The sequence below is a fragment of the Nothoprocta perdicaria genome, unplaced genomic scaffold, assembly GCF_003342845.1.
Source record: "Nothoprocta perdicaria isolate Ctin4 unplaced genomic scaffold, notPer1 scaffold_11, whole genome shotgun sequence".
Lineage (NCBI taxonomy): Eukaryota > Metazoa > Chordata > Aves > Tinamiformes > Tinamidae > Nothoprocta > Nothoprocta perdicaria.
In genome coordinates this window covers 7059990-7086149 of record NW_020454205.1, presented here as the reverse complement: position 1 = coordinate 7086149, position 26160 = coordinate 7059990, and the positions used below count along the sequence as shown (strand labels likewise).

Sequence of the window (26160 nt, the reverse complement as noted above, 5' to 3'; positions counted from 1 at the left end):
GCCAGATTTGTCCGGGTCCGGAGCCCCTTCCCAGCTCTTCCCGCAGAGGTGGGTCCGGTGTTTGCTTGCAGCAGGGCACATAGGCAGGCGATGCGCGGTGGGAAGCCTTGGTGGCCGCAGGACGGGTGGCCGGCGGCGACGAGGGCCCTGTTGCGGCAGCCTTGGCTTGCTCTGCTGATCTCCTTCCCCCCATTTCTGGCTCTTCCTTTGGCTGCCTGCTGGGGAGGGGTTAAAAAATGGGTGAACGCCGATATTAGCTCTGATAAGGGGGAGAACCGGCTGTTTTCCCCCCCGCAGGCCTCAGGGGAGGTGCTGCCTGGGGGCACGGGGAGCGACTTAGAGGCGCGAGGGGGTGTTTGAGGTGGTGGGCGCTGCCCGCCCCATGCCAGGGGCCGGCGGGTTTGCAGCCGGGCGTCTCGTCCGAGGCAGGCCGAGGGCCCGCGGCGCTGCCCCGGGGCGCGCGGGGCGGCCTTCCCGGGCGGGATCCGCGCTGATAAGCTGCGGGCCGGCGCTGCCGCCTGCCTCGCCGGGGCGGGCTCTGCTGGCGCTGCGCCCCAGCCGGCCCCGCGCGCTGCGGGCAGACCGTGCCCCGCTCTCCTCCTGCAGCAGCGACATGGGCCGCAAGCTGGATCTCTCCAAGCTCACGGACGACGAGGCCAAGCATGTCTGGGAAGTCGTGCAGCGGGACTTTGATCTGCGGAAGAAGGAGGAGGAGCGGCTGGAGTGAGTATCTGCTCCGGGGGTGTGCACGGCACCGAGGACTAAGGCCCCTGGTTGAGGCGGTGGGTGAGGAGGAGCAGCCCGGGCTCTGGCGGGACTCGGCTGCCGAGATTCCCGGGCTGTGGGCTGCCGGGCGATGCCTCCTGCCACCCTGGGGCCAGCCGGCCTCCTCGCCCTGCCACCAGGACAGTGTCCGGCTCTCCGGCCATATGGAGGAAACGTCCGGGCTAGAGTTGGGTTTGGTGCTTGGGTGGGTTTCACCAAGATCAGCCATCAGATCTGGCTCCCTCGCTTTACTGAGCCATGCAAGAAGATTCCCCAGCCTTGTTTATCACTACCTGGAACTCAAAGTTTCCCAAGTTTATTTTAGGCATCCTACTGGGATTTGGCCAAGCTTTCCTCGCTATCGGAGCACGATGCTGGTGCTCCAGGACCACCTTCGGGCAGTGCAGCCCTTCTGCTAACCCATCTAGCTCCTGATTTTGTGAGCTGGACAGACAGCCCGGCTGCCCCGAGGGTCTGGAGGGAATCATAGGGATCATGCGGGCAAGGGTCACGCTCCTCCAAGCTCGGCATGGGATATTGGCATCTGAGCAGGGGCTAAAGCTGGTTGGGGAGCAGAAGAGCTCAGCTGTGATGCAAAACTGTTGATATCTGTTTTCTGGCAAGTTTATTAAATGTGATAAATTCTTGAGGCTGGTCTCTGCCCAGCTGTTTTCGTGTATTACATGTTGATTTAGAAAACTGTGCCTCTTGATACCTTGTTTACAGGGTTAGCAGTTTGCTGCTAAAGGAGGGCCAAAATCAGGGCCAATCACTTAAATTTCACAGCAGTGTTCCGGAGCAGTCAGCATATAGGCGCTTGTTTCCTTGGTGGGAGCGAGACCTTGGGCAGCATCCGCAGGGAGCCTCCCATGCCAGGATGTCCGGAGAAGCCTTTCCATGCAGTGGAAGTGCCTGGCTTGGGATGGGGGGGCTGGGAGACCCATGGAGTTCCTGGTTAACTCCGACGGGGAGCAGGGCACATCTCCTGGGTTCTCCAGAAGAGTCAATATTTTGGGGAGAAAATGGCCAGCAGCTCCGCTGCAGCCGTTTCAGGGACCCATTTAAAGAGGCTGGAACAAGATTTCTCGTCACATTGCATGCTCTGAAAGAAGTTGGCATCGCTTCTAGCAATGAAAGGAGCAAACAGGTTTGGAAAAGTCACTTTTCATGGAATGTGAGGCCATGCAGGAAGACTCTGGTTCTCACTTCTGCCATTCAGGGTGCGTTTTGGTGACAGCTGGTGAGAGGAGCTGCTTCCCCTGCAAAGAGGGGTTCCCAGCCCCACATCGTGGGGCCTTCCCCGTGCTCCTGCTTGCACAGAAGCTCGCGGGTGATCCAGAAAATCCAGCCCATGAGGGCGGCAGGGCTGACTCGGCGTCACCATCTGTTGCCTTGCTCTTGGGAGCCCTCGAGTGCAGCACGGAGATCAGAGGAGGGTGTTTTACAAACTCAGACGTGATTGCCTAGCAGGGCCAGGCGTCTCCCTTAGGGCGGCCCCGAGCTGATCCTGGGGGAGGAAGGAGGGAGCTGACGTTGCTGCGCCCCACGGCAGAGAGGAGGGCGACGCCGAGCCCCTCTCGGGGCCGCGTGCTGGGCTCCCAGAGTGAGCCTCAGCCCCAGCTCGGGGCCTGCCCCCCTGCGCATATAGCGCCCATCACGGGCTGCCAGACGGTCCCGGGCTGCCAGACGCTCTCCCACGCCTGGCCGGGAGCATTTTTCTGCTTGCAACAAGTCGGGACACGATGCAACTGGCCTTCAGTACCCACGTATCCTCTTGCCCCTCTTCCCTTGTTTTTCCTCCCCTCGGCTTGCCCCAACATGCAGGCCTTGGAGGAACATCCAGCCACCCTCCTTGGTCCTTTTCTTCCCTCCCCGCGCCCCCTCTGAGCTTTCTTTTCTGCAAAAAGCTGTTCCTGGCTACGGGACAAAAGCCCTGGGCAGCCTGAGGCCGCGTTGACGTGCAAGGGGAGCGCTGCGCCTGCGAAATGCCCCGATGGCCAGCGTGCAGACTGCTCAGCTCGGGGCTCGTCCTTCCTCTGGCACCTCGTGCTGGCGGGGCAGGGGGTGGAGGGGTCTGACCAGTTCTGAGAACGAGACAGAGCAGTTTGGGGAAAGATCGGACGCTGCCGGGAAGAGCCCGAGCGCAGCAGGACGACCTGGAGCTTGGGGTGGCACCTGGGAGCCATGGCCAGGTAGGACCTGTTTGCAAACCGCGGATCCACGTTCAAAGGGGAGCAGTGTCCCCAAGAAAGGCGCTTCCTCTTCCTTGTTTGTTTTCTAATCCTCAGGCTTTGGCGCTGCCGTCTCGACGGGGTTAAGACCGGGGCGCTGCATTAGGTACCTGCAGCACCTGTTTACAAAAAAAAAAGGATAAATGTGAGTGCAAGCAGGCCCATTCCCATGGCTTGTGTGGTGGGTTAGGGGGTGGTGTGTAAAGCTGCCACAGGCTGTGCCCCCTTGGGCTTCTGCTTTAGGAGTTAGTATCCACGGGTGAGTTGACTGCTTAACGTGTGCACTAAGCGAAGGTGAAAACTTGGGTCGATCCTTGTGCTGGTTTTACACGGTGTGGGTCTGCAGCTGTTAATGCGAGCGGGCGCCGCCGCCGGGCGCAGCGAGCGCGGGCAGCAAGCGGCCTGGGAACGTCTTCCCGGGGGAAACGCGAGAGCTCGGCCCTCGTGAGCGCGCGCGGTTACACGGAGGTTTCTTGTCGGATTCTGTTCCTGCCGTGCGGCTGCCCCCTCTCCGGGAGGGCCCGAGGAGCAGAGCCGGAGCCTCCTGCTCCATGCCAGGCAGCCCCCGGAGCTTCCTGCCTGCCCGGCTGTCCCAGGGCCGCTGCAGGACGGTGCTTGAGATCAGCTGAGCTTTTGCCTCCTGGGCCGGCGTGGTTAGTCCAGCCGTGGCGCCTTCCGTCTCCCGTTCCACCTGCGTCCTTCGGGAAGCCCCGGAGGAAAGTTTAGCTGCGGCACCGCTGCCGAACAGGATGCAGACCTGGTGAAGCCGCCTGGTTGCTTGAGGTTTGTGGGCCTGATTTCCCTGCTGGAAAATGCAGCTTCCTTACCGTGCCTCTACAGAAAACAAGCCTTCTAGGACCTTCCCTACAAGTCAAACACTGGCTTTAGAGCATAGCCCCAAAGACAAACATATTTGAGTCAGTGCGTTGCCCAGAGAACAAATAGCCTTCAGGCCAGGCAAGAGGTCCTTGCCTCCGACGTGGAGGCTCGGTAGCTTGCAATGTGTGTTTTGGGTGTCCCTGGCTATTGCTGGGGGCTTGGTCCTGGCCTGAACCCACGTGGGGACCTAGCCAGGCAAGTCTGTGGTGGAGCAGGGTGCCAGGAGAGCGTGCTCTTCAAAAGCACCCACATTGGCTGGGCGCTGGTGGGTCTGGTGTGAGCATCTCCTGCAGCTGTTTGCTCCAGAACAGCCTGAACCTCGCTACACCTTTAGCTGCTTCTGCCTTTAGGAAAAGCCTCTGCTGAATTTACCCCCAAAGGTCTTGGGTATAAGACGGGTGTTAGATCCCACGGTGATGCTCCGTGCAGCAAGGGTTGGTGCACGCAGGGCTTGCTTCTCTCCTCCAAGCGCCAACAGGCAGCTGCTTCCCAAGCTCATAGCTGGACATTTCAAATATAACCCGTTTTTCCAACCTGTAGAGCATTCTTTGGTTGGATCATCTGGCACGGTTACTTGACATGTCCTTTTTAATCTCCGATTGCTTTTTGCCATTATGAAGTCCAGAAAAGCTTTTAATTCCCGGCTGGACTCCAGGCTCAAAGGTCACGGCGGGTTGGGATGTGGCCGACGTCTTTGCAAGAGCAGTTGCTCTGCCGGGACTCCTGACATTTGTGTTCTGTACTGTGCAAGGTGAAACAAGACAGATTTGGGCACAGCCAAATTGTGCCTGGAATGCAACAGCGGCAGATCCTTGCTCGCCCTGAACCTGCAGCCCCATTGTCGCTTCTTTGCTCAGCTCCGCTCATTTACCCCGTGACACGTTCCTGAATTAGCTCTGCCCTGCAGCTGTTTCCACCCCGCAACTCGGAGACGTTCCCTGGAAAATTGTTCCCTACAATGGTCAAGCATGGAGGTGGCCATGTGGGAGGCTGCACAGAGTGGTGGGATTATATCATGTTGGTAAAAGCACCCAGGGTGAATTAAACAACAGAAATCAGTGGAGAAATCCTGGATGTGGGTGCGCTGATGTCAAAATTGGTGCAGTGCTACCACTATCTCTGGCATTGCTGCAGGTTTGCAGCAATGAGAGCAGGAACGGCGTTGGAGCCCAAGGCCACAGCCCGAGTTCTTGTTGGCCTGGGGTATCTGTGTCCCCATCCCCTCCCCTGATGCCCGCTGCTCTGCTTGGGGGGGGGTTCCCGCAGGGATCTCAAGTGCAAGATTGACAAGGAGAGCAGCAAGAGGGAGTTCCTGACGCGTCAGTCCCACCTGAACGAGACCCACTGTGTGCACTGCCTCCAGCCCTTCAAGTTCCTGCTCAACAGCAAGCGGCAGTGCCTGGACTGCCACTTCTACACGTGCAAGGGCTGCAGCCGCTACAACAAGAAGGAGCAGGGCTGGGTCTGCGATCCCTGCCGCTTGTCCAGGTACCCGCGGGTCGCCGGCGCTCGCACGGGTCCGTGCAGGGCACCGCGGTCCCCACGTTGAGGGTGGGTGCGTGTCCTGGCTCATCCCTGTCTTCTCTCCCCTCCTCGGGCAGGATTGTGAAGATCGGGTCCCTCGAGTGGTACTACGAGCACGTGCGCTCGCGCTTCAAGCGGTTCGGGAGCGCCAAGGTGCTGCAGTCGCTGTGCGGCAGGCTGCAGCCAGGTGAGGAGCGACGTGGCGCCTCCTGGGCCCTGTGAACGGGCCTGGCCTTCCTCGAGTCCCCGCTGAGCCACCCGAGCCCATCCTGTTTCCCCCTCGCTGCCCCGAGTGCCTTTTCCCAGTCGTATGGGTGCAGCTGAGGTCCCATCCCCAGTGTTTGCAGTCCCACATGTTGGCGGATACCAGTGCTCTTCAGCTCTTGAAACTCTCCTCCTCTTCCTTGGTTCTGCCTGTACCTAAATAGGCCCTGCATGGGGCTAGTCCTGGTTTCTGCCCTCACCGCTGCTGAGTTTTCCTGCCAGTGGTGCCTCATGCTCAAATTGCAGTGGATTTCAACTCAGACACCTGTTCTGTGTGATGTACCTGAAGAAAATATATTTATATATATTTTCCCCTCCTTTTTTTTCCTTCTCATTTAGGTCTTCATGACAGAGTTTACAGCCTGCCAGACATTAACAGTGAGTTTATTCTTTGGATTGCTGTTTGAAAGAGAATTGTAGCAGGTTTCAAATCCAAGCCAGATGCTCACTGGCTTTGACTCTTCATGGTCTCCAGCTGTGGGGACTGAGGGTGGTCCCTGAAATGTGGGCTCCTGCCATGGTCACTTCCATGCTGGTGAGGGGCAGAGCTCAAAGGTGATGCAGTGAGAGCCCATCCAAGCTTATGCAAGGCCAAGTGCTACCCATAGATATCTGCACTGCCGCCTAGCAGCTGCACCCCAAAAAGGCCACTAGCTTCCAGGCCATGGTGGGGCTGTCGTGGGAATTTGCTGCCCATTTTTTATGCTTTTTCCCCATCTATTTAGTTAGGCAGCCTGCTGGCTATGCTGCAGATTGTGGAGAGGAGAAAAAAATAATATTAGGCATTCCTTATCCATCCTCTTCCAACCCAGATAAGCAGCACAACCTACCTACAGGTGTGCCCAAGGGGAAAATGCCAGGCAAGAGGGTACTGAGGTTGCCCACCGACCCTGTGCTGTTGTCTTCCTGCAGGTGAATGCCAGCTGCCCACCAGTGGTGGGACAGGGGATGACAGTGACAATGAAGACGATGTCCTACGCGGAGCTGAAGCAGAGGGCTACAGCACAGTGAGTGTTTCCACCTGTGGCCTCTTCTGCCCAGCTTAGTGCCCTCAACTGCTGCCCTTGGTCTTCCTTGGGTGATGGTGGTGGTGGTGGCTCTCTGTGCCTTGCTCAAAATCTGCAGTAACCCCACTTCAGATTGTGTAGAAACAGCCAATCTGTGAAACTACAGTTATTTGCCCTCTGTAAAAGGACCTGGTCCTGACAGTGAGGGAGTCCTTCACAGATATGAAAGTCCCAGCTCCTGCCCATACACCTCTCCTTCACTAGAGGAACAGATACCCTCCCTCCTGTTTCCCAAGATCACCTGAGTTTCACACTGAATTTTCCCTCTACGCTGCCTAAGGTGCGCAAGACCAAGCGCCTGCTGTCTGTTCATCCCTTTGACTTTGAGCTGGACTCGGACTACTCTGCTCAGTCCCGGCGCCAGTCTGCACAGCTCTCTCCAGCAGCCAGCAGCCCGGAGGGCTTCCAGGTACTAGGAGCAAGGCGGACGTTGCAGTTCTTTCCTTCCCTCCTCACTACCTCTGTTTTCTCCTCCAGCTATCAACTGCGTGGTGGTTTGGGCAGGTGATGGCCTTGCCTTCCTCTTGCCCTGCTGGCTGTCCTGTCTTTTATTGCAAGAAATCCCTTGTCTAAGTTTGAGTCAGAAATAGGATGTCAAACTGCAGCAGGGCTGAGCAGCAGGATGGGACAGCAAGGGGTTCTCTGGCCTTCCTGCTGATTGCTTTGCTGATGGCAATGGTTTTCTTCTGCTGTTTTTTGCCCTTTAGTCCATGTGGTGGCACTAGAGACGTAGTCACCCAGCAGCACCAAGGGACAGACCTACACTGCCTGTGTGAAGCTCCTGTAGAGCTGGAATGACCCTCATGAGCATACCTGAGGGACAGGATACTGGGGGAGAGAACTTGGGGCACAGAACTGTGTGAACATTAGATTCTTTTTCTTTTTGTCTTTTTTTTTCTCCTTTTCCTGAGAGCTACCAAAAAAAAAAATGGATTTTAAAGGTTGTGAAGGAGGACGACTTTGCATTAGTATAAGCTGGTTAGAGCTAGGGATAAACAAATAGGTTTGTTCTTTTTTTACCTGAGCTTGCCCGTGTGCTGCCAAATTTGACGTGAGGCGAGGGAGGGCTGAAGTCTGAGAGCATTTGGCTCAGCTTGGAGTTTGCAAACTACCTGAGGGACAGAAGGTTGTTTTTTTGTCTTAGTGAGAGGATGTGGTGGTTTTTAAAGGCCAGATCTTGAGGATGTTCTAGTAAGTGAGGGGACGTGATGGTTTTTAAAGGCCAGATCTTGAGGACCAAGGTTTTTCAGCCTGAGCCTGAAGGCAGCCTGTGCCCAGATTTCATAAGACTTAACGCTGCCCCCTGGCAGTGGCTATAGGTAGTGCTGGGGGTTCACAGAAAGAAAGAAAAAAGAAAGATATATGTAATATAATAATAAGATATATGTAATATAATAATAAGATATACAGTAAATATATTTATATACTATATATAATATATATATATATTTAAAAATCTGAAGTTTTAAGAACTGTCATTATGAAAGGTCAATGTATGCGTTTATTAGAGGGCAAAACTAGTCTCTGTAGCTCAGGAAGGGGATGATGGAGAGCAACCTCACGACAGCTCCTCAGCAGCAATCCTTGTCTCTCAGGCCTTCCCAGACTTCCCCGATTCCGCTGAGGATGCCTCCCAGAAGGAGACCGTGGCTGAGGAGGCAGATCTGGCAACAGCCTTCCCCCCCGTCCTGCAGGAACAGGGACCATGCACGAGCCCTCCCAAGCAGGAGTTCAGCACTGAGGTTCGGTTCACGGTCAACTCGCGGAGAAGGAGCCTGGAAAGGAATGTGAAACCTGGTAGGTGTCTCCAGCCAGACTCCTCCTGCCTCCTTTTGGGGAGGAGTAACTGTGAGTACTTGGAGCAGAGTGAAAGAGGTAACTTTGGGCATGAATCTCTTGTGTCTTTGTATTGAAGCCTTCTTTCTCCAAAGGCAGCCCCTGGAACGAGCAGCCTCGGTCCCCGTACTCCGCAGACATGGACACCTCTGATGAGGATGCAAAGGGGCCCCAGAAGTTCACCAGCTACGCATCCCATTACGTGAAACGCAGGAACAGAGCCTCCTCCCAGGAAAATGTCAGCCCCTCTGGAAATCAGGTATCCAGCAGCTGTTAAACTTCTTGTAGGACCAGGTTGGTGACCATAAACCATGCTTGTTATTTGTGAGGTGTAGGGCAGTGCTTTGGAGAAGAAGCAAAAGCAGTGGTGGCAAACTGATGCAGCCTCTGCCCTGTTAGGATCATGCAAATATACCCTGGAGCTCTGTCCTCATTCCACCACATTCATGGCAAAGAGGAAATCAAACACTGTTGTTCCAGCCTGAGCCTGCTGCTGCTGTAATAACCACCCTGCCTTCAGTGCTGCTGATTTACCAGCCTGTCCCTGCTAACCTGTGTTTCAGCTGTGGTTTGCCTTGTCCCCAGAAGGACCTTTCTCAATTGAATGTACTGGTGCGCTACGATCAGCCCAAAGCTTGGAGAGGGATATTTAATCAGTGTCAAGATCCCTTTCTTTTACAGTGTGGAGAGTGTTGCAGGCTCGGTAGGACGGGATCAGTCCGACTTGTCACATCCCTCTCCTGAACCATAACAGAGGAGCTGTCTAGAGGTGTCTGAAGGGCTACGAGCACGTGCTTTAGTTGTAAAGCAGGGACCTGGAGTTCTTGATGACACCTTTAAGGATGCTTGGCGTGGCACAAAGCCTCGCCCTCTTAAGCTGCAAAACACACATTGTTGTTTTGCAACACAAATAACATGGGAAAAGCCAGTTCTGGTTTCTGCTTTCAGCTGGTAGCTTTGCATGTGCTGGTGGACACTTCTGGGTAATCCATAACCTTTCCTTTGCCTTTATTTTTCTCAACGTGTGTTTTAATGAGCGAATGTTCCTCATTTTCCAGTCAGCAGTAAATGGGTGTCCTTAACGAGACCACGGTACGTTAGGCATGAAATGCAGAGTGCTTTGCAGTGGGGAAATGGGGCCAAACTCCTACCAACACTTCAGATGACTTCCTTCACCAGCTGGGCAAGCTCTCACCTAACGGTGCTTCAGCAAGTTTTGGTGCAACATGTTTGGCTCCATCTCACCCATCCGAAGGCTGTCAGGAAAGCTTGCCACTCTAATGGTTGCAAGACACCTCCTAACTCCCAATTTAACCCCATTTGTTCTCATGCCAACACTGCCCATTAGCTTAAATAGCCTTTCATCCTTCCTGCCTTCATGCTGCTGATGCGTTTACAGCTAGCAACCACCTTCCCACACAGCCTTCCCTCACCCCGTGCAGCAAGCCAGGCACCCACCGGCCCATTAACTTCAGAGCAACACGCGCAGCGCGGGTGCCCTTGGCTGTGGAGAGGCCGGGTACCAGCCCGGAGATGAGAGCGAGGGAAAACGTCCTGGAAAACTCCAAGGGAAATCACGGTTCTGCAGCAGACAAGAAAACACAGGTTTCAGTTCTAGCGTTCACGTTGGCAGAGCTGAGGGTGGCTCAAAAGGGGTTCTTTTTCTTCCTTTCCTACCCAGGATGGGGGGGCCTGAGGAGGGACAGAAGGCAGCAGACTGGCTTCTCCTGAGCTCAGCGGGTGCTTCATGCAGGTTCTTCAAAACACGGGGTTGAACTGAGAGTCACCATGCATGCACTAGACTGCTTTGGGTTTGCTTTAACCCTGGGCAGGGCATGCTTTTCAGCCCGTTTTCAGTCCACATGAGAAACTTACCTTTTCTGGGAATAAAAAGACCGCCCCTGGCCCTGTGACTCCATGAGCTATGAAAACCTTTCTTTTTTTCCTTTTTTTTTTTTAAGAAGCTTTTTTTACAAAACAGAAACAAAAAAACACACGCTCACTCAAACCTGACAAGACTTGTGAAGAGCCCAAAGAGGTAGGACATTGCAGCTGCATAAACACCGCTTGATTTCAGCAGAGACCCAGGTCTTTGGCTGCAGTAGGAGCAGAGCCAAGCCACATGGAAGAGCACCAGCTTGCTGGTTAAGTTTCTCTTAAAAAACTATTTGTATTCTGCCATTCCTCAAGAGAGCTGAGTGGTTCTACATGTCCAAGGCTCTGCCCATCTCAGGCCTTTTCCTCTCTTTCCTGCAACCTGTCTCCTCTCCTTCACGTAAACCCTTCACCTAGAGGTCTTGGAGCTCCTCCAAGTTGCTTTTGGGCAGTGGAGGCAGAACCTTGCAGGGGAACCTTGCAGCCCATAAGCTGGTGCGAGTTTGTGTAACTGGTGTTCACCTTGCAGGCTGCATTTCCTTCTCATTTCTTCACTTTGCATGTTCTAATACACAGCAGCATCTGCCAGCCTCTGTCATGGAGGGAACACTGCAAGGTGGTCCAGGCCTGATGGGGATTCATGGAGGAAGCACCTAGCACAGCTTTCTCCATGACCACGTTTGAATAGTCTGGAGGAAGCTGAAGCTCTAAATTGTGTTTGTTGCCGTGTCCTGCTCAGAAGTCGATGACCTTTCACTGTCTCCTCATCACCAGGGCAATGCTCTCATGCTCTCACAGATGTATGGGGTCACCTCCTGCCTGTAGGTTTAATGCTGCTAATGACACGTTCAATTGGGGATGGTAATCACAGCGCTCCGCTCTCCCGAGCATCAGGGTCTTATATTCACCTTCCAGTAAGGTGGCATAACCTCAGCAAGCAGATGGAGATGTTAGAGCACAGGAAGAGCTCTGTTGCTCTTGAGCACAGAAAGCATGTTCTCTTTGATTTTTTGGGAGTTTGTGGTTCCTTCCCTCCTCCCCTGTGTGGGCTTGATGCTACTTTGAGTTTTCCAGATTTGAGGAGAGGCCAGGCACCTCTTGGAGGTCTTATGGGTTACAAGGGATGTCTTTTTAAGCCCCATCCTCTTTTTGGTTTGTTTATACTCTTTTGGTCACCCACTGACAGTCAGCACAACGTGTACCTCCATGGCTTGCTTTGACGTGTCTGCATCAATCAGATGAGTGTGATTTCAGGGCTGGAACTGCATTCAGACCCACAGTCCCCTGAGCAAGGCACCGCTTTGCAAAGACAACATTCCTGGTGCTGCTTGCTGCTCTGGAGTTAATTGAAGCTCGTTGTGCACACCAAGTCCCTACATTGCCCTCTGTTATGTGGTGAAACCTCCTGCCATCCACCTTGCCTGCGACTGGGTTGTGCTCAGGCCATGGTGATGGTTTCTCACTGTTTTCTTTCTCCTGCTGGTTGCACATGTCCCAGGCTTTAATCTCACTGTCTTGGTGGTGGTGGCTGGTCTGCTCTCTACTCCTTTGCTCTCTCCTTTCCTCTAGATCCATGAGCTCAACAAACGCATGTCCGCAATCGAACGCATGCTGAACCGCTTGGAGGAAAAAATCCTGGTGCGCTCCAATGAGGTAATGGGGCAAAGCCAGGGTGACTACAGCACTTCTATCTTCCTGGCCCTTTCCCAGCCTCCTTGAAGGTGGAGGAGATGCTAGGAGCCAGCCTGGTGTGGTTTGCATCCATCCTTCAGCTGGCAGGATGGTGCTCAAGGAGCACCAAAGGATTCAGGGCTGGTTGGTTGATTTTAATCCTCTGTCTGAGCCTCGGAAACTCCTCTCATTTCAGATCTGCCTTAGAAACTATTGCGTGGCAGGACAGAAACAGAAGTGAGTTCAACCTGTGGCCTTTGAGCCCACATGCAGGCTAGTGCCTCTTCGGCACAAGAAGAATTGCGCTTCAGTTCGATATTCCGTAAAATATTAATTTTGGCAATATTTTGTGACAGGTGTCAGTGAGCTGTCATAGTTCATTTGGAGCTGTATAGGGGCATGACCTGGTTATTGTGAGTAAAAGGTCCTAGTTGAAAGGACTTCTTGTCTCTCTTCTGGGCTCCCTTTGCCTTACAAGGCTGTCAAGCTTGCAAGAAGGCAGCCAAATTAAGTTAAAGCTGGGCAGCAGCATAGTATCTGGGAATATATAGGTCGCTTTGCATTGATTCTAGCCTTCTAATTTTAGGCTATGTTCTTTCCTTTACCTTAATGTGAACCCATTACAGTGAACTGTTCTGGCTGCTGATCACTCAGTGGAATGGATGGTAATAATTACAGAAAACCCACCTAGGCATAAGTAAAACCATGTGATTTCTTCTTCTTTTTCAAAATTCATAATGGGGGCAGCCACATTCGTAATTTCCGTAATCAAGACGCTCGAGTAGAAGACGAGCACGTTACCTTTGTAGATGTCACCAGGCTGAGAGCTGCAGTTGTCAAGGGTGGTATCAAGAAAACCTCTATAGTTTTGATCAGCTGGGCTCCATAAAAGAACAACCAAAATGGTTACATAACTATAAGAAGTTATATATGAGATGGTTTGGAAAATGCAAGCAGTTCAGCCTCCCAGAAGGTGAAGATGAGGTGGATAAAAGTGCCCACGTAGGCAGAAAGCTCCCTCAGAGAGCAGCAGTGCTCTGTTCTCGTGGCCGTGACAGATGAGAGCAGAGGTAACGGGGTCTAAACTGCTCCAGGACAGATTCAGGTTAACTATTAGGGAAAGCTTTCTAGCAGAAAAGATGACAGAGCCCTGGAATGGGTTGCCTGGAGGGAGTATTGCCTGCTGGAAATGCTGCTGCTGCTGAAGGTTGTTAAGGACAGAAGCCATCAGGTATGAGGCAGGTAATTGCATTCCCATGTTAAGGCCAAGGACAGGGGGTTCAGTATCTTCTGGAAATCCCTTCCAGCTGCTGAGATTTTGTTAGGATTTCTTCCTGAGTTAAAATAAATTGTAGGCAATAATACTGCCAAGTGGAAATATGGCTTCTTTCTTACAGGACAATTTCCTGTGTGCTTTCTCATTTCTTGGTACCTAAGAAGTTCTGGTCTCGTATGGCTAAGCTACCTTGGGGAACAGTATTTCATGCGGCTCCTATCTCAGCCAAGTGGGCTGGCTGGGGCTGGGTGATCTCTAGCCAGGTGGCAATTCAAATGAAAACGCCGCAGTGTTTGGCCTCAAATCTCTCAGCCTCCCCAGTGTTAGCTTGGTGGTGTTTTTTTTAAGGGTGAGAAGGGAGAAAGCCAATTTTCCACAGGGGAAAACAAATATGTCCTATGTGTGTGGAGGTGTAAACATCAAGAATTTGGACTACATTCCATTTTGCTCCCCTACTTGCCTGTCCTGCATGCAGAAGGTGTGTGAGCAGGAGCGTGGAATGTGGTGTGGGATGTCACTGTTGACACTGGGCAGCTTCTGGTCCCACCTTTGTGTTGGACAGCAGGCCTGCCTTGGTGTGCATGGACCCAGGCATACCCCACAGCCAGTCTTTGAAGGCTGCAACCCTTACAAATCTCCTTCCTATTCCCTCAGCCTCCAGCCCCAGAGTCACAGCTTGATCCTGATGCTGAGGAGGAGGAGTTGAAGAGGAAGCTGGAGGAGCTGGCCAGCAACATCAGCGACAAAGGAATCTCTTCGGAAGAAGAGGAGCACGAAGAAAAGAAGGGAGCGAAGAAACCAGAGATGAGTTCCTCCAGTGATGACGTGGCGAGCGAGGCCCACCAGGTAATCTGTGTCCTCCTATCCATGCTTTTATGGGCACATTTGCGATTCCTTTTGCTGTAAGCCTCTTAGAGCTGTGCTGTGACAGGACGTCTGTTGTGCTGGCCAACACTTCCACCTCACGGGCTGCTAGGACCATGGCCTGTTTGGTTCAGCCTCTTGCTGACGCAGGATGCCCAACCTCACCTGCCAGCCCGCAGGGCTGTGTGGCAGCCCCGGTGGCGAGCGACTGATGACGGGCCAGGCGATTCAGATGTGCATTAAGGGAAGGGAGACTGTGTGTGTCTCCAGCTGTGCAGATCAAGACGGTCCATTAGCACAAAACTGAGGTTAAGCATTCAAAGGTAAGCGTCCCCGCGGGTCTCTAATGGCTTATTTGTCCATCCCTTCCCTTGCTCCACGGTCGTGGACGGAGCGTGCATGGGTTTGTTTGACACATCCGCTGCTGCCGAGCCGTACAAAGGAGGCGAGCGTGGGCTGCGCTGCCCCCGTCCCCTCGTAAAAAGCTCCTTTCATCTGAGTTTGCCGACGCTTTCATTTTGCCACCGGGCGCCGTGTTTCGTACGCCTTTGTGCCTAGGTTTTGTAAGGCAAAGCTTGGCTGCTGCTGGGCAGGTGGCTTGAGGAGTGTGGTAGGAGCAGCCATGTGCACACATGTGCTGTGCATTTAATGAGTGCACTTATTTATTTTTACAACTCTCTTTATGCTTTCCTGATATTGGCTAGAAATAATTCATAAAGACACCCCTTGTTAGGATACCCAGTAACTCTCTGAACCAAGTTGCATCCCCAGTCACATGTGAATTCGTGGCAATGGGTACAAGCTTTCATGAAGCTCCACTCCACCTCACTGGCCTGCCCACAGCAACATTTGGGTTTTGTGTGATTCAGAGTTTGTTTCTGTGTGAGCATCCTGCCTGGACGGGAAGAAATTTAACTGGGGAACACTGCGATAAAAGCAGCCTTCCTAATGGAAAACATACAGCTTGGCTGTGCCACTGAGGCACAATAAAATAATAAAAATATCAGCTGGATGGAGTGAGCTGGTTCGTTGCGGAACGGCTTGCCTGGAAATACGTGTGGTTGTGAACACAACTGTTTGTCTTTGTCTCCAGCGCATATATCACCTCCATCTCCTTGGTATCTAGGGAATTATCAGCAGAGAGGACGATGATGAGTTTCTTCAGTCTATTTTTAAATATGCTTAATGCCTTATCAAGCAAAAGGGCTAATGCAGGCAGCACTTACAAGACATACTGTTGTCAGGACTCCTTGGGGTGAGAGAAGGGGGACACTTCTCCCAGCTTTTAGCAGAAGGGAAATGCAATGCTAGTCTTTGTCTTTTGCCACAGACTCGGCTTTATTTATATCCCAGCTCCAACCCACTGAAGTATAAAGCAACCTCAAACGGTGCTTTCCTGGTGCAGGAGGAGAGCTGCCCATCCCGGGTGGCAGCTTGGGGGGAAATGGGGCGAGAGGGCGGCTTCCTCTCCAGGTAGATGCTGGCACTGCAGGGAAGGCCCCTCTGCAACAGAGAGCTGCTAGGATGTCCCTCAAGGTGCCCCATCCCCATGTCCCATGGGGCTGCTGCCAGCCGGCTCCAATGGCCAGGCCAGTCACAGGGAGGAAACGTGTCCCTGGATCACTTCTTTCCAAAGCCCCTGTGCCGTGTTGGGAGCTGGGAGGAAACGAAGGGGCCTTTTGCAGTGCGGTGTTGCTGGCTGTGGCTAATGGCAGCCCTCTGCTTGCGTCGAGGGGATTTCTTTTGTCACGGCCACCACCGAGGACGCACGGGCTGAGATCAAAGCTCTGCGTTAGCCGCATTCCCGTCTCCGCTCAAGAGCCCTCCAGGGACAATGCGAGCCCTGTCATTAGCGCAGCTCCGTCTTCCTCTGGCTCCGGAAGGCCCGGTGCCCCTCTCACCCCGTTCACGCTGGTCTTATACCCCCGTGAGCGCCTGCTAAAATAACATCCTTTCTTTTCCCTTCCATCTTCCCGCCCGCCCTCCGCCTCGGCTGCGCCGGGCGCTCGCAGAGATCTTCAGCTCAGGCTTTGAGCGACATCACGGCCAAAGTCCTGAGGGCCATAAACGCCACGGAGAGAGCGGTCCATGAGTCCGTGCACGGAGAGAGCCAGGGCAGTGGCACCTGCGCCCTCCCCGGCCTGAAAGACAGCAGAGAGGTGGCTGAAGCATACCGTGACCTTGAAGCACATGTAAGGCTCCCACACGTTTGTGTGAGCAGGGAGGGAAGGAAGGGGGAATGCAGGATAAAACCCCTGGCAAGAGGGTATTTTGGCGTTAGGAGACTAAGGATCCCATAAGAATCGGGAAGTTGGGTGCATGATCTCCATGTGCATGTAAAGATGCTGGGGTGTACCCAGAGAAGGGGTAGGAGACGCGAGGGAGGAAGGTGTGGAAGGAGGCTGCCAGGCTCATGGTCCTGGCCTGTATTCCTTGGGCAGGAGGGGTGTGAGAGAGGAGCCAAGCACAGGAAAACATGATGTTTCCAGCTGCACTTCTCCTCCTCTGGAATTTGAAGCAGTTGCATAGTAAATTGCAGAGTTGTAAGATTCAGGGGAGTTTAGGGAAAGGAAAAGTTTTTATCCATCAGGCAAGAGGTAACCAAGGGATTGACTGATTCATCACACTTACTTAAATGCCTCATACAGCAGGAAGTGGTAGCAATGGATGAAGAGCAAAGGCCTTTTAGCCCAAGGCCTTGTCTGATGGAGGCCAGGACCCTCTTCTCAGTTCGGGAATAGCTGGCTGTTGTCCCACTGGATTCCTCTCCAGTAGTGTAAGGTTTTCATGAAGGAGACTGGACCAGCGTGTCTCATAATCACAGGTCTCATGAACGCAAGGGGGCTGATGGGCACTGCATCCCTCTGGGGCTTCACCGGAGCCATTCCTGTCTCACCGCCCTCCCGGGAATGCCGCCTGGGTGCTCTTGCTCCCAGGAAATGCTCAGGCTCTGCCAGGTAGTAGCCTGACACACGTCTCCATCCCCAGGACTGGCGCATTGAACGGCTTGCAGCGCGGGGTGGTGTTTGCAGCTGCATTCGTGCTGCCTCATGGCACGAGCGGGACCAGGGGGATGGAAGTTGGTACCTCAACATGCAGAGAGGGCTCGTGCCAGCCAGCCGCACGCAGTAGCCAGCCCGGGAGAGGTGCAGCAGGACGTAGGTTAGCAGCACCAAGACTTGGGGATCATTCAGCAAAGCGTGGCAGCCACCAACAGCTGCTGCCACCACAATGTTATTGCACATGGACACGTTCATGCCTCGTAAACGGCCTTGCTTGGACTCGCATCCTCGTGGTAGCCAAGGAGGAATCAAGTGACAGTAAATTCGGTGGGTTTGCTAGGATGGATGGTCACACTCCTTTCATGTTGCTTATCTAGGCAGCAAGGTAAACGTGTTGCTCCCAGGAGCTATCTGCATCCTTAGTCACCTCATTGTTGCCTTGGGCTCCATGCTTACCTATGTCACTTGGGGCACCCAGCAGGGATCACTCATATCCAGAGCAGCTCCTGTGCCCAGGTGCCTTTTGCATGGGCAGGATGGGTTAGCTGCACCGAGTCAAATTCCTAAATCCTGATCCTACCCCCAGGCAACCCAGCCACATAGACACCCTTAAAAAGGAGCAAATTTGGAAAGTCAATCTGTCTTGATCCTCAAACATCCTCTTTCTAGCCTGCCACTATGAGACATGGTAGCCTGCACTTGCTTGTAGGTATCCACGCTCACCAAAGACATGACCTAAAGATGCTGACACTACTTGAGTGGGTCACAGTTGTACTGCTTCACATGGTCACGTTGAGCCTTTTACCACTTCACCCCCTTGGTAACTGCTCTTGAGAAGCCCAGGGCAGTGAGAAAATGAGATGAAAAGCCCTACCAGAGCTGAATGGTACTGGCTGTGCTGCAAGGCGGGACGGCAGTTGTAAATAGTGGCCATCTTCTCAGTGGTCGATGTTGTCTCTGGGGCTGCGGGCACACGAGTGGAGGAGGCAGACAGGGACGTTAGTTGAGCCACGGTGGCCCTTCTGTTTCAGGTGTACCTGACTGCTGGAAAGACATACCGGCTGGAGAAGACCCTGGAGGAGCTTGAGGAAGGGGCTCAGCACGGCGGCACCACCGACTCGGAGCTGTCGGAGCTGGAGGACAGAGTGGCCTCGGCCGCCGCTCAAGTGCAGCAGGCAGAGAGCGAGGTGAGGACCTGACCTGAGGGAGCTGGTTACCTGCCTAACGCCCAGTGACAGCAAACAGAGCTGCAGAGGCCTGGCCGCTTTCATTACCTGAGTGCCTCGCACTGCTGGCAGGCAGCTGTGCCTTTCTGAGTACAGTTGTGGGCAGCCTGGACACTGTGTATTTGCCTCTCTCCAAAGGTATCGGATATCGAAACCCGAATTGCGGCCCTGACAGCCGCAGGGCTGACAGTGAAGTCGGTGGAGAAGGCGAGGAAGAAATCCGGTGCACAGGTGAGTGTGAAGATGGAGGAGGTGAAATTCCAGCCCCGAGCCATGGATGCTGCATCATCTCCTACTTCCATCCCTGGCATGTTGGGCAGGGGGATTCTCTCTTCTCCTGCAAAGAGGGGATTCAGGGCTGTTGCACGGCAGCCTGTTATCAGCCTAGGACATTCGTTGCAGCCTGTGCTTCAGCAGGAGCCCTGCTGGGTGTTCAACCATGCATGTTTGCATGATCCAGGGCAGATCTCCTTCAGGGTCTCTCCTTAAATACTTGTTCTCTCGCCTCTGAGCTTGCCCACAGTAGGAGGAATCCCAGCCTGATACTCAGTAGTCTCAACCTGTGCATTTCTGTACTGATTTTTATAAGAGCAGCTGGTCAGAGAGTTCTCCCCACGGCAGTACCCTGCCTTTCTTATTTACTCACCTTAGGATCAGGCCAGGCTAAGCAAAGTTGGTGAGAAAGCAAACAAAGGCAGGCTGAGTTGTCCAAAAAGCCATGGGTAAAGCCCATTCCTGAGTCCCGTCTAGTTCAATGCACAGTCCCTTAGCACAGCTTTTACCTCTGCACGAATCTTGAACCTTTCTGTGAAACCACGTAGCCACAGCCCATTGGTCTGACAGCTTTTCCACCCGTTTCCACCGCCCCACACGGAGAAACCTTTGCTTTTCCCTCCATCTGCAGGACTTTCGCCTCCCATCTCCTAGGCCTGCCAGCAGCAGCCCGGGGTTGCAGAGCGCCGAGTCACAGGATGACATTAAAGTGAGTATGTGTTTGGTCTGGGCTGGAGGTCTTTCTCCAGTGCTCAAGGAGGCCACTTAGAGCAGCAGCCAGAGGAACAGAGATTGAAAAATGGCATTTTGAGGTGTCCTTGGGGTCTCAGTGAGCATGGGGACCATGAGCTCTGCTCTGCTGGGGCGAGTCTCATTTCAGCACACAGCAACAGGTCTGTCCTGGCTTAGGTATTAGTGGCATTGGTGGCTTTATCCTCTCCATGACCTGATGTCTAAGACCTTGGGCAGGTTTTTGTGGCCTGAGCTGCCTGGTGTCACTTTTGGCTGCTGATGTCTTGGCTGGTAGAGCTTCCTGGGGTACGTACATGTGCACGCAGTGCAGCATCAGGCCTGGGGGCAATGAGGCCAGCGTGTGTTGAGAGGACCACATTCAAAGTGGTAGAAATGCAGCCTTATGGTGGGCTTCATCCTCCCATCCCCTTCTCATCTACAGACTGCTCCTCTTCCTCTTGCAGGCGATGTCGGGACCCCAGGTGTTCAGGAGGAAGTTCAACAGCAATCTTGAATTCGCAGGTAGGACTTGCTGCCAAGAGGGCAGCGGGGAGCTGCAAGTGCATCGCCCAAGCTGGGAGGACACTCAGTCCCCACACTCAGCCACCGTTGTGTCTGTGTTGGGGCTTCTGTCAATCCAGCTATTGCGAGCCAAGTCCTGTGCCAGAGAGGAGACCAGTTTGGGTTTTTGCTAGCCCAGTGTCCAGGGACACACTGTGTTACTTATTGCTGGGGTTCCATTGGCTATGCATTCACATGTAGATCTCAGAGCTTCACCTGAGCCCACCACTCTTCTTCCAGCAACTTCTTCCTCATAGTGTCGTGCTGGGGAATGTATTGTTCGCCCCATTGCCTGCCTGCCTCGGCCACTGGGATCCACAACCAAGACTCAAACCTCACGGCTTACAAGTGCTTCAAAGTAGGCAGCGACCTTCAACTTGGCCCGGCAGCTTGTGTGGCAGGGAGCAATCACTGGAAATGGTTTCATCCGGACAGACATCAGCAAGACCCATTAGGAAATGACTTTGCTATTTCTTCCTTATCTTGACTCATAAGCTCACAGACAGAAAGAAAGGCTCTCCTTCCAGATAATGCCAAATCAAAGATGAAGTCAGGAAAAGGGAGAAAAAAGATCATTTAATGCGGGGAAGGAATCGCATTTCCTCCATGCGCAGAGACAATTAAAAGTTCTCTTTCCGAAGCTGAGGCTGTTAGGTAGTAAGGTCCTTTCTCCTTGGGCTGAGGAAGAGTCATCTGTGCTCCCTCCTGCAAAGGGCAGCTCAGAGGACACGTCAGCCCCACAAGGAGATAGACGGATGTGCAGTGAGATCTGATGTCACCAGGCAAGCCTAATCCCCTCTCTGCCCTGGATGGGTGATTTGGACGACTGTCTTCTGGCTGTCATCCATGCAGGTCCATGGCTCACAAAGTTGGGCTTGTCAAGGAGAAGATAGTGGAAACAGGTGGTTGTGAAGAGGAGGTGATTTAGTAAGTCAAGAGTTGAGATGAGAGCTCCTTGCAAGGTTGGGCTTTCCAAGGAATTTCATTGACTGCAGAGAGGCTTGGGGCAGAGATCTTGGGCGATGGCCAGTGGCAGGCTGACCCAGCTCGCACTCGCGTGCAGATGTGTCACCGTGACTCTGCTCTTCCGACCCAAGTGGTGGCAAGCCGAAGAGCACTCCACAGCCAGGATTAGCCGCTGCCAAAGCAACAGGAAGGCTCTCGCTGCGCTGTGCGGGCACGGTTGTGAATTGCGTGGGGATAACAAAAGCCGAGCGCTTTAGTGGGAAATTGAAACCTCCAGCAGGGTGGAGCAGGAGCTGCTCTTTGGGGATACTTGCCTTAGACCCAAAGGTCAAATCCTCATTTTTGTGTCCCGATGGGCTGCAAGTGAGCACTGTGAAGTGAGTGGCGTTACTGAGGGGGATGTGCCGCGAGTGAGTGGAGGATCAGCACCAATGTGCCCTCAGGAGCTATTTCTAGTTGCCCGAGCTCCACATGGATGATCGTCCCCTGCCTGAGCCACGCTCATGTCTCTTAACACAGGCAGCGACGACTACTTTGACCGCAACTCCCTGTACCGCGGCTCTCTGACGCAGAGAAACCCCAACGGCAAGAACAGGAGGGTGGAGCGCCTCTTCGCGGTACGACTCCGGCAGCGTGGCAGGGCCTCGAGATGTTGGGGGGGATCTGCAAGGGAGCAGGCCTGGTTTCCGTACTCCCCATGGGCACCAGGAGTTTCTGACGGGTCCCAGGCCTTTCCCCGAGGATGTTCTCCTCGAGTCTACTGCCCTCGTGGTGGGGTGGCTGGTGAGAGCAGAGGCACCTACCCGCCAGCCCTCTGAGACCTGGGCTGTCAGTAGCTCCCAGAGGGGGAAGTAAAACAAGACTTACACCCCACTTGAGTCCCACCACCCCCAGCGTGGCCCATGCCACCCAGTCAGCTGTCCCGGGGCCAGGACAGGGAGGTGGGGGGAGAACAGACCTCCTGTCCCCTGGGGCGGCCACGGTCACAGCTCTGCCGTGCACTGAGGTGCTCCCCTTGGTCCCTTGCAGAAGCCGGTGATGACCCACCTGCCCTGAGGACAGGAGGCCCCTTCTGCCCGTGGATTTCACCGACGAGCCACGACCTCGGCACCAAGCATCGCCTGCTTTCCCCTCGCCGCTTGCCCTTCCTTCTCCTGCTCCCTGCTCTCCTTGACGCCTGGATGGAGGGAAGCAGGAGGCCATGCTGGGAGCTGCTGTGGGGAGGAGCAAGGCCCCGGGGCCAGGCCGCGGGTGGGGAGCTGCACGTGGGAGGGAGCGTGTGTGGATTTTTGGCTCCAGCCCGGTGGAGTAAGGGGCCAACGTGTATGGGGGTCTCGATAAACCCTTCGTTGTCCCTGAGTCACCTGCTCAACCAGCGCTTGTAAGAGTGACTGTCGATGGTGACGCAGGGACAAAGACTCCTGTAGCAGAGCTGGACCCCACCTTGTCCCAGGCCTGGATTCTTAGCTCAGCCCCAACTCCTTCCGTTACCCCTTTGAGAACCACGCAGCCGCTGGCCCTGAGCTGTGACACGAGGGGCAGACAGGGCTGGGGTGCTCCCAGCCAGCACCTTGCCACCCCGCTTTGCACAGCCCTGTCTGAGTACACCCGGAGTGCCCGGAGCAGCGGCGCTGCCGGGGCCCCCAGTGAGGCCAGAGCGTTTCTAGACCAACTTCAGGAGAGGCTGGAGAGCTTGCTGGGGCTCGGGCTGCTTTTGTGGCTTATAAATATGTCCCTACTGGTTACTGGAGCGAGTCCAAAAGCACTTCAGCAAGCAGAGCATAGGTGCCCCTCTCGGGACATGTGGCATGGCTTTCCTCCACCCCTGCCTCGTGGCTCTTGGCCAGCTCCTGTCAGCCGCCCCCCGGGCTGTTCCCCTGCATTTGAGCTAAAACACCCTGATAATGAACTCCCAGGATGTGAACTCCTGTGCAAGTACCATGTACGTTTGGGTTTGGTGCTGGCAGAGACTTGTAACTGTCTAGGAATCAGCCTTGCCGTCACCTGAGAGCAGGGTGATGGGCTGGGTGGTGTTTACCCTTCCCGATGGAACAAAACCAATTTCTTGCTGAAAAGAAAAGAAAAGAAAAGAAAAGAAAAGAAAAGAAAAGAAAAGAAAAGAAAAGAAAAGAAAAGAAAAGAAAAGAAAAGAAAAGAAAAGAAAANAAGAAAAGAAAAGAAAAGAAAAGAAAAGAAAAGAAAAGAAAAGAAAAGAAAAGAAAAGAAAAGAAAAGAAAAGAAAAGAAAAGAAAAGAAAAGAAGAAAACCTTCTTTCTGGCGCCATGCTCAGAAGGGAAGAGAACCTATTCCCACAGTGAGCTTGCCCTGTGGAGTCCCAGCTTGTACCGGGGAGGAGGGGGTCCTGTGGTACTGGTCAATCTTGTTTCAGAAAAGGTCAATTTGAGAAGTGCACCTTAAAAGCAGCCAGGGGCGCCTTCCCACTTTGTTGCAGCATTCCTGGGCTTGACAGGTTTTTTAACACTTTCCTTAGAAAATATCAGTTCCCATTGCAAGTCAGGGACATCCATGAGGATTTGGGGACTGCTGTGGGTTTGTTCCAGTGCAGACGCTGGCCCAACCTTTTGGTATCAGGATGCAGCTCAAACCTCCACCCTGGACCTCGCTCGTGCTAGAGCTGGTTTCAGCTGCAGCTCGAGTCCTTCCACGCAGCCTGTCCCACTCCTGACCCCACCAAGGAGTCTTTGCATTGAGCCGTGGCAGCACAAAACCCGGCATCGCTCGGTCTGCTGTCACCTACGCTGTCACTTGCCTGCTTCCTGCCTCTTCCACTGGTGTAGAAATCAAATACAGGTATCCAAAATCACACAATAAAGCTAATTTTGTGGTCAGAACCTACAACGTGTTTCACAGTGGTACTTTCTCAGGGTGGGAGACTGAGGTTTGGGCATGGGGCAACGTTGCTGTGTAGGGCAGTGCCTCTTCCCTTGCCCTGCACCCGCATCTCACCCGTGCTCCAAACCCCTTCCCAGGTGCCTGTCCCGCTCCTTCACCCGGAGTCCTTCTCGCCCCGGGATGCAGATTAGTGTATTCCCTGCTCTCTGCCTTTGGCCGAAGGGAGATAAAATTCCGGCCCCGCGTGAGTCATGAAAATCCCTCTCGGTGATTTGATGGTGCGGGGAGGGGAGCGGCGGCCGGGCACCCCGCCGGGGCTCGCCGCTGACATCAGCACCCAAGCGGGCATAAAAGCGCTCCCGGGGGAGCGGCGCTCGCAGCACGGACCGCCGCGCGCGCCTCGCCTCCGCTGCGACGGGTAAGTGCTGCGGGGGGGCCCTGCGCCACAGCTGCCTTTGCGTCCCTGCAGGGCTGCTCCGCGCGCCGCCCTGCATGCCTCCTCGCTCCGGCTGGGCTTGGACAAAGGAAGAGCCTTTGCTTTGCTTTGCTTTGCTTTGCTTTGCTTTGCTTTGCTTTGCTTTTCCTTGCTTTTCTTTTCCTTGCTTTTCTTTTCCTTGCTTTTCCTTTCCTTGCTTTTCCTTTGCTTTTCCTTTGCTTTTTTGTTCCAAAGGCTGCTCTGAAAATGCAGGGGCTTTTGCAAACTTGAGCTGCCAGGCTTGCTTTTTGAGCATGTCCCACCTGAAGAGCTGCTTCTCCTCTGCAAAAGCCCCCTGAAGTGATGCTGCAGCCACGCCGTGCCTTGCTCAGCTGGTCCCTCTTGCTCTGCATCTCACTCCCTTCCTTAGTTGCAGGTGGCTGAGCAAGTCGAGCCAAGTGCTGCGACCTCACTGTAGGGTCGTGCTTGGCTGCTGAACGTGCTGCCCTGAGCTGCAAGACACTTAGGGTTCAGGAGATGCTCCGGGTTTTTCATGTTGGCAGTCGGCTCCAGGGGCAGCCACGGAGCGCCTGCTGCAACGGGGCATCGAGCAGCCACGTGCACCTCTGCCGTGCACCGTGGCCGTGCCCCAAGGTGAGCACCCCGGCTGAGGTGCCAGCGCTTGCTCAGGGAGCGGGAAGGGGCCGAGCAGATGGGGTCTGCCTGCTGCTGCAGGGGCAACGCCGGCTTTTTGCACAGCTTTCTTTAGCACGCTCCTCTTTTCACACTCCTTTTGGCCCAGCTCTATTTGCAACCCGCCTTTGCGGCCACATCAGAGGCTGCTGCTCTCACGACCCTAGCCATCCCCAAACCAGCGTCCCCGGGCCGTGGTGAGGGGTGTTGGCGCGGCGGCGGGTGCGTGAGGCGGCCGTGTCTGTGCCCGCAGGCCCGGCCCTGCCGCGCCGCTCTCCTGCCCGCGCGCCCCGCCGCCAGGAAGAGCTGCCAGGGATGAAGGTGGCGGCCGCCTGCCTCGCGGCGCTGCTGCTCGCCGGCCTGGCCCTGCGCGACGCCGAGGGCCGCCCAGAGCAGCACTCCATGGAAATCAGGAGTAAGGGGCGTGCCACACTCGGAGCCGGGGAGCAAACCCTGCTTTTTGCCCCATTCGGAATGGGGAAGCCCATGGCCCCCTCACCCTTGCTGCCTTTTTGCCTTGCAGACCCGGACATCGACCCCTCGTGGTACACGGGCCGCGGGATCAGGCCCGTGGGGCGGTTCGGCCGGCGGCGAGCGCCGGGCGCTGCGGAGCCGGCCCACGGCTGGGCCCGGCCGCTGCGCCGCCCTGCGCCGGAGCAGCCCAGCACCTGAGCCGGCGGCTGCCGGGCACCAATAAAGGCTCCTGGCCTCCCTCCCACTGTGTCCAGCCTCTCTCTCCAGGGCCTCGCGGTGGCTGGGGGCGTCGGAGGCGCGGGGAGGTGGCGCACGTGGTGCTGGCACAGCAGGACGTGCAGCTGGGCCCGTTGCTCCCTGAGAGCCCAGGCGCTGTCGTACGGATCGAGCCGTCCCCAAAACTAAGCCCTGCAGGCTCAGCAACTTCTCCAGCCGTATCTGCAAGATCCTGGGACACCCGGCTGCCCCCAGAGCCCCACAGTGAGAAGCGGCACCTCCTGAGGTGCCCTGAGTCCCAGTGCTTCCTCCTGTGCTCTGGGCTCGGAAATGCCCCCAGGGCCACCAATGCTGGTGCCTGATCCCGTCCCCATCCGCGTGCCTGGTGCTGGGGAGCACCCAGCGGTGACTGTGGCCCTGGCACAGCTGTGCCGGAACGGGCATGGAGACCCTCTTTGAAGGGGTGATTTGCACATCCCCGCCTCCCGCTCACCCCA

General features: G+C 54.8%; 2 protein-coding genes across 3 annotated transcripts; both read left to right on the top strand.

Annotated features, from left to right (window-relative positions):
• The first annotated feature begins 602 nt into the window (after positions 1-602).
• On the top strand, positions 603-22168 carry MLPH (melanophilin). Of its 2 annotated transcripts, XM_026049721.1 has the most exons (17): positions 603-723; positions 5142-5363; positions 5477-5586; positions 6003-6041; positions 6576-6670; positions 7011-7139; positions 8326-8527; positions 8662-8825; positions 12011-12094; positions 14043-14234; positions 16265-16444; positions 18286-18441; positions 18619-18711; positions 19385-19462; positions 19950-20007; positions 21532-21629; positions 22042-22168. In XM_026049721.1, exons 1-17 carry the CDS (start codon positions 614-616, stop codon positions 22066-22068), a joined length of 2037 nt encoding a protein of 678 aa, XP_025905506.1. In that variant the 5' UTR covers positions 603-613; the 3' UTR covers positions 22069-22168. The 2 variants fall into 2 exon arrangements, with proteins under 2 accessions (XP_025905506.1, XP_025905513.1); XM_026049728.1 differs by lacking the exon at positions 16265-16444.
• Positions 22169-25288: 3120 nt separating this feature from the next.
• Positions 25289-25645, top strand: PRLH (prolactin releasing hormone). Its single transcript, XM_026048510.1, has 2 exons — positions 25289-25388; positions 25497-25645. Exons 1-2 carry the CDS (start codon positions 25289-25291, stop codon positions 25643-25645), a joined length of 249 nt encoding a protein of 82 aa, XP_025904295.1.
• The last annotated feature ends 515 nt before the right edge of the window (positions 25646-26160 follow it).

What these genes read in the sequence shown, in the direction of transcription:
- MLPH (XM_026049721.1), top strand. Translation starts at nt 614, where the DNA reads ATGGGCCGCAAGCTGGATCTCTCCAAGCTCACGGACGACGAGGCCAAG. An exon ending in TCAGCCCCTCTGGAAATCAG is followed by an intron (nt 8,826 to 12,010) that starts GTATCCAGCAGC and finishes CCTTTCCTCTAG; the next exon opens with ATCCATGAGCTCAACAAACG. An exon ending in CAGCAATCTTGAATTCGCAG is followed by an intron (nt 20,008 to 21,531) that starts GTAGGACTTGCT and finishes CTCTTAACACAG; the next exon opens with GCAGCGACGACTACTTTGAC.
- PRLH (XM_026048510.1), top strand. Translation starts at nt 25,289, where the DNA reads ATGAAGGTGGCGGCCGCCTGCCTCGCGGCGCTGCTGCTCGCCGGCCTG. An exon ending in GCACTCCATGGAAATCAGGA is followed by an intron (nt 25,389 to 25,496) that starts GTAAGGGGCGTG and finishes TTTGCCTTGCAG; the next exon opens with ACCCGGACATCGACCCCTCG.